Raw genomic sequence first — 9,731 nt, forward strand, 5'->3', positions numbered from 1 at the left:
AGAGAGGTCCCCATCTCGCTTCCTCCCTCTAGTCTTAACCAACATCCTATGGAGCTCATTCCTCACAAAGCAAACGTTCAATCACACATCATTGGCTTCTCAGGGGTGCTCAATCACATCTGATTGGCCACTTACAAATCAAAAATCAACAGACAAGAGAGATAGCAGACTGTAACTTGCTGTTGCCCACTTAATTGTCCAATCCCATTGACAGACACTGACACAATGCTAAATGTGTCCTGCTTGGAGCACTGTACTGATATTCAGTTGATACGGCATGTTCTCTCTAGCTTGCAAAAACAACCCCATGACATGTTTTTATCTACGGGTTTGGGTTGGATATTCTGAATATTATTTGTGAAATAACGTGCTGTATCCACTAAGTACTCTACTAGCTTAAAACCGGGGGATGCAAGACTTTTGATATAATAGATCTCCTGCCTCTTGTTTGCTTTTACAATACATGAGCAAAAGTATATGGACACCTGCTTGTCAAACATCTCATTCCAAAATCATGTGCATTAATATGGAGTTGGTCCCCCCTTTGCTGCTATAACAGCCTCAACTCTTCTGGGAAGACTTTCCACTAGATGTTAGAACATTGTCTGTGGGTCTTGCTTCCTTTCAGCCACAAGAGCATTAGCGACACTGATGTTGGCCGATTAGGCCTGGCTCGCAGTCAGCGTTCCAATTTATCACAAAGATGTTCGCTGGGCTTGAGGTCAGGGCTCTGTGCATGCCAGTCAAGTTCTTCCACACCTATCTCAACAAAATATTTCTGATGGACCTCGCTTTGTGCACGGGGGAATTGTCATGCTGAAACATGAAAGGGCCTTCCCCAAACTGTTGCCACAAAGTTGGAAGCACACAATTGTCTCGAATGTCATTGTATGCTGTAGCGTTAAGATTTCCCTTCACTGTAACTAAGGGGCCTAGCCAAAACCATGAAAAACAGCCCCAACCATTATTCCTCCTCCACCAAACTTTACAGTTGACACTATGCATTGGGGCAGGTAGCGTTCTCCTGGCATCCGCCAAACCCAGATTCGTCCGTCGCACTGCCAGATGGTAAAGTGTGATTTATCACTTGATAGAAAGCGTTTCCACTGCTCCAGAGTCCAATGGCGCTGACCTTTACACCACTCCAGCCGACAATTGGCATAGCGCATGGTGATCTTAGGCTTGTGTGCGGCTGCTCAGCTATGGAACCCTATTTCATGAAGCTCCCGACGAACAGTTATTGTGCTGACGTTGCTTCCAGAGGCAGTTTGGAACTCGGTAATGAGTGTTGCACCCAAGGACGCGCTTCAGCACTCGGCGGTCCCGTTCTGTGAACTTGTGTGGCCTGCCACTTTGCGGCTGAGCCGTTGTTGCTCCTGTACCGGCTAGTTGAATTCAACTCTCACATATTCCAATCTTCCCAAGATATTACTAATTCAAAATCAAAAAAATCAAATGCTATTCATTTTAAGAAATGCAAAACACTGCAAATTGTTTGACAAAGTTCAATTAAGAGGATATAATGCAACATAAGGCTGAATTAAACCAGCTGGATTAACTAACATTATACAGCTGCAGACTGCAGTGCTGGTTGTTCTACTGTAGCATAACAATGACCTGCAGGAGCTCTGCCTGGTCTGGTCTGCACTCCCCACGCCTGGTCAGTACAGTATGCAGAGTAGGAGGTGCATGGGCTGCAGCTTAGATCATTATGACAAATGGGAGGGAGCTGTGTTAACATTTTCTTCTGTGGTCAACTTGACATGAAGAGAGAAGGGTTGTGCTGCAGTACTGTACTGCTGGGTTAACTGTGTTAACTGGGTTAACTAGGTTAACTAGGTTAACTGGGTTAACTGGATTAACTGGGTTAACTGGGTTAACAGTAGTTGAAAATAGATGGAGAGCCGTCTAACAATCCGCTATGCTTAGAGTCAACAGTTGCTCCTGATCATAAGGCTTTACCATTCATATGCACAATCATTTTGTTCCTCTGTTCCCTTACCAATGCAAGAGGGCAGGGCGTTGTCCCAGGCACGTCTCTCTCCAGTCATACACTTGAGCACTCCGCTGCCGTGCAGGGTGTAACCAGGGTTACACCTGTAGGTGATGGTGCTGCCAGAGAAATGTCCCTGGTCGTTGACCTTGAAGCCAAACTGGGGCACTCCAGGGTCTTCGCAGTGGGACAGCTCGAAGCCTGGAGGAGGGAGGGGAAAGGGTGGTTGGGGGGTGGGGTGGGGTGGATTGAATTGAAGGAGAGAGGGAGGGAGAGAAAGAGAAAGAAATAGAGAAGAAAATCAATCAAAGTCACAAAGGGCTCTGCTACAGTAACTTGACCCCAGAGAACAAGCAGAACCACAGTGGCCCCGGGGGAAAACTCTAGAAAGAAGAATCATGAAGAGTAAACAGGCTCGGAAGGATCCTCCTCCTTCTGGCAGTGTAGGACGAGGTCCCTATGTCACAACTCTGGGGTAAAAACAGGATTGGAGCATTTGGTTGAGCCTGCCTACAGTTCCACATGGGTGGGGCTTGCACTTTTAGGGGCTACTCCATTGGTTCCATCTTATTATGTCATGGTCAATCAAGCTCAGCTTTGAAATAATTTTTGAAAACCAGATATGTGATGTTAACACAAATATCACCTGCGCCAGGCTGGACACAGGCATGGAGGCATATGATTTAGCCACACAGTTTTTGGCCTCCTCTCTTAATGTTCCAATCAGTCATTTTGAGATATTTCCGTGCTGCTTGCATTGCATGTACATGGGGGCGGCAGGTAGCGTAGTGGTTATAGCGTTGGGCCAGTAACCGGATCGAATCCTCGAGCTGACAAGGTACAAATCTGTAATTCTGCCCCTGAGTTAACCCACTGTTCGCCGGGCGCCGAAGACATGGATGTCGATTAAGGCAGCCCCCCCCCCCCCAGCACCTCTCTGATTCACAGTGGTTGGGTTAAATGTAGAAGACACATTTCAGTTGAATATATTCAGTTGGACAACTGAACCTTTCTCTTATGTCGTTAGGGGCTCAGAACAGAGAGAATGTAAGTTATGGTGGTCATTAGCTTTAGTCATTCCGGCTTGAAGATCCCACTGGGCCCGGAGGCAGGGATGGGGCCTGTACTAAGCAGGCAGAACAATTAGGATTAAGCGCTTGGTTAATTTGTCTAGAACTCTTGGTCGGTACAGGAGGAGCATGGGCCGGCTTTCTGTCAGAGACACTTCCTGTTATTATCTTGCCCTAATCGTTTCCGTTTGGCACGCCGTCATAATTACACAGCCAACTGAGAGAAATAGGACAGACATAATGATGCTGTTCTTTTTCCTTGTCTTTCAAAGTGCCACCCCACATTTTAGCAGCTGACAATTTCCTATTTGCTGGTTTGAACTCTGCCCTTTGATATTAAGGACGCAGCCAAGCTAAAACGAGACACATCCCTCTGCCCTCTCCTCATCACAATGACAGCTACCTTTCAAAATACAAAACCCGCATGAATGCAAAGCACCCAGTTCCATTTGCCTCCAATTAAGTGTAGAGCCTCAACATAGTGTTTGACACGACACTCATAGACTACTGAGCAGTCACCATGACGGCAATGCTCTATACCCTGAGAAAAAAACAGTCACCATGACAGCAATGCTCTATACCCTGAGAAAAAAACAGTCACCATGACGACAAATGCTCTATACTCTGAGAAAAAAACAGTCACCATGACAGCAATGCTCTAGACCCTGAGAAAAAAACAGTCACCATGACGACAAATGCTCTATACTCTGAGAAAAAAACAGTCACCATGACAGCAATGCTCTATACCCTGAGAAAAAAACAGTCACCATGACGACAAATGCTCTATACTCTGAGAAAAAAACAGTCACCATGACAGCAATGCTCTATACCCTGAGAAAAAAACAGTCACCATGACAGCAATGCTCTATACCCTGAGAAAAAAACAGTCACCATGACAGCAATGCTCTATACCCTGAGAAAAAAACAGTCACCATGACAGCAATGCTCTATACTCTGAGAAAAAAAACTGTCACCATGACGACAAATGCTCTATACCCTGAGAAAAAAACTGTCACCATGACGACAAATGCTCTATACCCTGAGAAAAAAACAGTCACCATGACAGAAATGCTCTATACCCTGAGAAAAAAACTGTCACCATGACGACAAATGCTCTATACCCTGAGAAAAAAACTGTCACCATGATGACAAATGCTCTATACCCTGAGAAAAAAACTGTCACCATGACGACAAATGCTCTATACCCTGAGAAAAAAACTGTCACCATGACGACAGATGCTCTATACCCTGAGAAAAAAACTGTCACCATGACGGCAATGCTCTATACTCTGAGAAAAAAACAGTCACCATGATGACAAATGCTCTATACCCTGAGAAAAAAACTGTCACCATGACAGCAATGCTCTATACTCTGAGAAAAAAACAGTCACCATGACGACAAATGCTCTATACCCTGAAAAAAAAACAGTCACCATGACAGCAATGCTCTATACCCTGAGAAAAAAACTGTCACCATGACGGCAATGCTCTATACTCTGAGAAAAAAACAGTCACCATGATGACAAATGCTCTATACCCTGAGAAAAAAACTGTCACCATGACAGCAATGCTCTATACCCTGAGAAAAAAACAGTCACCATGACAGCAATGCTCTATACTCTGAGAAAAAAACTGTCACCATGACGACAAATGCTCTATACCCTGAGAAAAAAACTGTCACCATGACGACAGATGCTCTATACCCTGAGAAAAAAACAGTCACCATGACAGCAATGCTCTATACCCTGAGAAAAAAACAGTCACCATGACAGCAATGCTCTATACCCTGAGAAAAAACTGTCACCATGACGACAGCAATGCTCTATACCCTGAGAAAAAAACAGTCACCATGACGGCAATGCTCTATACTCTGAGAAAAAAACAGTCACCATGACGACAAATGCTCTATACCCTGAGAAAAAAACAGTCACCATGACAGCAATGCTCTATACCCTGAGAAAAAAACTGTCACCATGACGACAAATGCTCTATACCCTGAGAAAAAAACAGTCACCATGACAGAAATGCTCTATACCCTGAGAAAAAAACTGTCACCATGACGACAAATGCTCTATACCCTGAGAAAAAAACTGTCACCATGACAGCAATGCTCTATACTCCGAGAAAAAAACAGTCACCATGACAGCAATGCTCTATACTCTGAGAAAAAAACTGTCACCATGATGACAAATGCTCTATACCCTGAGAAAAAAACTGTCACCAGGACGACAAATGCTCTATACCCTGAGAAAAAAACTGTCACCATGACGACAGATGCTCTATACCCTGAGAAAAAAACAGTCACCATGACAGCAATGCTCTATACTCTGAGAAAAAAAACTGTCACCATGACGACAAATGCTCTATACTCTGAGAAAAAAACTGTCACCATGACGGCAATGCTCTATACCCTGAAAAAAAACAGTCACCATGACAGCAATGCTCTATACCCTGAGAAAAAAACAGTCACCATGACAGCAATGCTCTATACCCTGAGAAAAAACTGTCACCATGACGACAGCAATGCTCTATACCCTGAGAAAAAAACAGTCACCATGACGACAATGCTCTATACCCTGAGAAAAAAACTGTCACCATGACGACAAATGCTCTATACCCTGAGAAAAAAACAGTCACCATGACAGAAATGCTCTATACCCTGAGAAAAAAACTGTCACCATGACGACAAATGCTCTATACCCTGAGAAAAAAACTGTCACCATGACAGCAATGCTCTATACTCCGAGAAAAAAACAGTCACCATGACAGCAATGCTCTATACTCTGAGAAAAAAACTGTCACCATGACGACAAATGCTCTATACCCTGAGAAAAAAACTGTCACAATGACAGCAATGCTCTATACTCTGAGAAAAAAACAGTCACCATGACAGCAATGCTCTATACTCTGAGAAAAACTGTCACCATGACGACAAATGCTCTATACCCTGAGAAAAAAACTGTCACCATGACGACAGATGCTCTATACCCTGAGAAAAAAACTGTCACCATGACGGCAATGCTCTATACTCTGAGAAAAAAAACAGTCACCATGATGACAAATGCTCTATACCCTGAGAAAAAAACTGTCACCATGACAGCAATGCTCTATACCCTGAGAAAAAAACAGTCACCATGACAGCAATGCTCTATACCCTGAGAAAAAAACTGTCACCATGACAGCAATGCTCTATACTCTGAGAAAAAAACAGTCACCATGACAGCAATGCTCTATACTCTGAGAAAAAAAACAGTCACCATGACAGCAATGCTCTATACCCTGAGAAAAAAACTGTCACCATGACAGCAATGCTCTATACCCTGAGAAAAAAACAGTCACCATGACAGCAATGCTCTATACTCTGAGAAAAAAACAGTCACCATGACAGCAATGCTCTATACTCTGAGAAAAAAAACAGTCACCATGACAGCAATGCTCTATACTCTGAGAAAAAAACTGTCACCATGACAGCAATGCTCTATACCCTGAGAAAAAAACAGTCACCATGACAGCAATGCTCTATACCCCGAGAAAAAAACTGTCACCATGACGACAAATGCTCTATACCCTGAGAAAAAAACTGTCACCATGACAGCAATGCTCTATACTCTGAGAAAAAAACAGTCACCATGACAGCAATGCTCTATACTCTGAGAAAAAAACAGTCACCATGACAGCAATGCTCTATACTCTGAGAAAAAAAACAGTCACCATGACAGCAATGCTCTATACCCTGAGAAAAAAAACTGTCACCATGACAGCAATGCTCTATACTCTGAGAAAAAAACTGTCACCATGACAGCAATGCTCTATACTCTGAGAAAAAAACAGTCACCATGACAGCAATGCTCTATACCCTGAGAAAAAAACTGTCACCATGACGACAAATGCTCTATACCCTGAGAAAAAAACTGTCACCATGACAGCAATGCTCTATACTCTGAGAAAAAAACAGTCACCATGACAGCAATGCTCTATACTCTGAGAAAAAAAACAGTCACCATGACAGCAATGCTCTATACCCTGAGAAAAAAACTGTCACCATGACAGCAATGCTCTATACTCTGAGAAAAAAACTGTCACCATGACAGCAATGCTCTATACCCTGAGAAAAAAACAGTCACCATGACAGCAATGCTCTATACACTGAGAAAAAAACAGTCACCATGACAGCAATGCTCTATACACTGAGAAAAAAACAGTCACCATGACAGCAATGCTCTATACTCTGAGAAAAAAAACAGTCACCATGACAGCAATGCTCTATACCCTGAGAAAAAAACTGTCACCATGACGGCAATGCTCTATACTCTGAGAAAAAAACAGTCACCATGACAGCAATGCTCTATACCCTGAGAAAAAAACAGTCACCATGACAGCAATGCTCTATACCCTGAGAAAAAAACAGTCACCATGACAGCAATGCTCTATACTCTGAGAAAAAAACTGTCACCATGACAGCAATGCTCTATACTCTGAGAAAAAAACAGTCACCATGACAGCAATGCTCTATACTCTGAGAAAAAAACAGTCACCATGACAGCAATGCTCTATACCCTGAGAAAAAAACACTTGCCATGACTGACCTTAACATAGTATGTGGCTGAGGCAGGAGGGTGTTGGGACTGATTAACGGTGGCAATTTTCACCTAGCACAGTGATTCACCTAGCACAGTGATTCACCTAGCACAGTGATTCACCTAGCACAGTGATCCACCTAGCACAGTGATTCACCTAGCACAGTGATTCACCTAGCACAGTGATTCAAATCAAATCAAGGTTTATTTGTCTTGTGCACAGATTGGCAGATGCTGTTGCTGGTGTAACAAAATGCTTATGTTTCTAGCTCCAACAAAGCAGTAATATGTAGTAATACAATGACACACATTATCCATATCTAGTACTACTATAACAATACACACATCATCCATACGTTAATATCTAGTAATACTATAACAATACACACGTCATCAATACGTTAATATGGTTTGGATGTGCCAAATGGCACCCTATTCCCTATTTAGTGCACTACCTTTGACCAGAGCTCATAGAGTCACCCATAGGGCTCTGGTCAAAAGTAGTGCAACTATGTAGGAAATAGGGTGCCATTGTGAGACTTGGCCCTGGGCTTCAACTGACCTTTATTATGCAATCAAACAGCTAATCCTGAAGGTGGAATGAATTCTCCCACCAGACACAGATTTTATAGATTTCAAATGAGATAGCCCACCAGCGGGTTGATCTTTATTTTTTAATCTCTGTCAGAACTGACACCCTGCTGAATGTTACACAGGCTAGCTACTAGCTAGTTCAACACATGAATTGTTGTGTTCTTTTACTTCTGTGCCAATACAAAGTCGGATTTTCTACGGGGCGCTGGGACGAGGTCAACAAAGACCAGCGTAGTGGCTCTTTTTCAGGTAATTGATACTACCTTGGACCAAGCTGTGGTTTAATCCCTTGAAATCCACTCCAGGCTGTCAACAGGGTTCTAATTACCCTTTAACGCCTACTTGTTTTACAACGCAGATGGAGAGACGGGAGAGACTGATACGAGTGGTATACCAGCACCAGCCTCAATTCGTCAGAGCATGGACTCTACAAGGTGTCGAAAGTGTTCCATGGGAATGCTGGCCCATGTTGACTCCAATGCTTCCCACAGTTGTGTCAAGTTGGCTGGATGTCCTTTGGGTTGGTGGATCATTCTTGCTACACACAGGAAACTGTTGAACGTGAAAAGCCCAGCAGCATTTGGAGTTCTTGACACAAACCAGTGTGCTTGGCACCTACTACCATACCCCGTTCAAATGCATTTAAATCTTTTGTCTTTCTCATTCACCCTCTGAATGGCAAACATACACAATCCATTTCGCAATTGTCTCAATGATTAAAAATCCTTCTTTAACCTGTCTCCTCCCCTTCATCTACACTGATTGAAGTGGATTTAACAAGTGACATCAGTAAGGAATCATTGCTTTCACCTGGATTCACCTGGTCAGTAGATGTCATGGAAAGAACAGGTGTTCATAATGTCTTGTCTACTCAGTGTTTCTGGATGGATGGACTGGATGGATACAGTGTCCGTAAATGTATAAGCTGCAAGTAGAAGCCTAAGTATTTTACTCCAATTACGTGAATTAGGTGTTCCTAATGTTTGTCTACTCAGTGTATATCTAGAGTGAACAACAAACACTTACACCTTTACTCTATTCCTTCTAAATATCAATATGATGCGGAATCATGACAAAGATAACATCTCATAACACATAATATGACGAGCTACTTTCACATAGGGAACGAAGGCCATGTTCCACTCCCACTCCAAGCCTTTTATTAGGGTTCTATCTAAATCAGTGTGTCTGGGTAATCAATCATGGGATGACCCCTATCCCAGTCTGGATCATTAAGAACCAAGGTAACATTGTATATTAACTTTCAATAATAAGCAATTAGTAGATCATTTATAACTCATGTTTTACAATTAGCAAACAATTTACAAATGTTCAGAAAACACACCTTATAATTGAGTGTAAATTAAAGTTACTATAATTATTATTGATATTCATTAGTCTTTGAGATGGTGTGCTTATTTTTACTCTTGTGCAGTAATTATTAGTCAACATCATGTTTATTTTTGTGAAACTCTGTGGAAATGTGAAGTTGTTGTT

At 42.6% G+C, this 9,731-nt stretch overlaps 1 protein-coding gene across 1 annotated transcript in view; it reads right to left on the reverse strand.

The window, feature by feature from the left end:
- csmd3b (CUB and Sushi multiple domains 3b) overlaps positions 1–9,731 on the reverse strand; it is an 826,488-nt gene that overhangs the window by 254,013 nt on the left and 562,744 nt on the right. Inside the window, exon 24 of the mRNA XM_036953488.1 lies at positions 2,003–2,194. Coding sequence (XP_036809383.1) covers positions 2,003–2,194 — 192 coding nt within the window. The remainder of the gene's footprint in view (positions 1–2,002; positions 2,195–9,731) is intronic.

This window comes from Oncorhynchus mykiss, chromosome 18, assembly GCF_013265735.2.
Source record: "Oncorhynchus mykiss isolate Arlee chromosome 18, USDA_OmykA_1.1, whole genome shotgun sequence".
Lineage (NCBI taxonomy): Eukaryota > Metazoa > Chordata > Actinopteri > Salmoniformes > Salmonidae > Oncorhynchus > Oncorhynchus mykiss.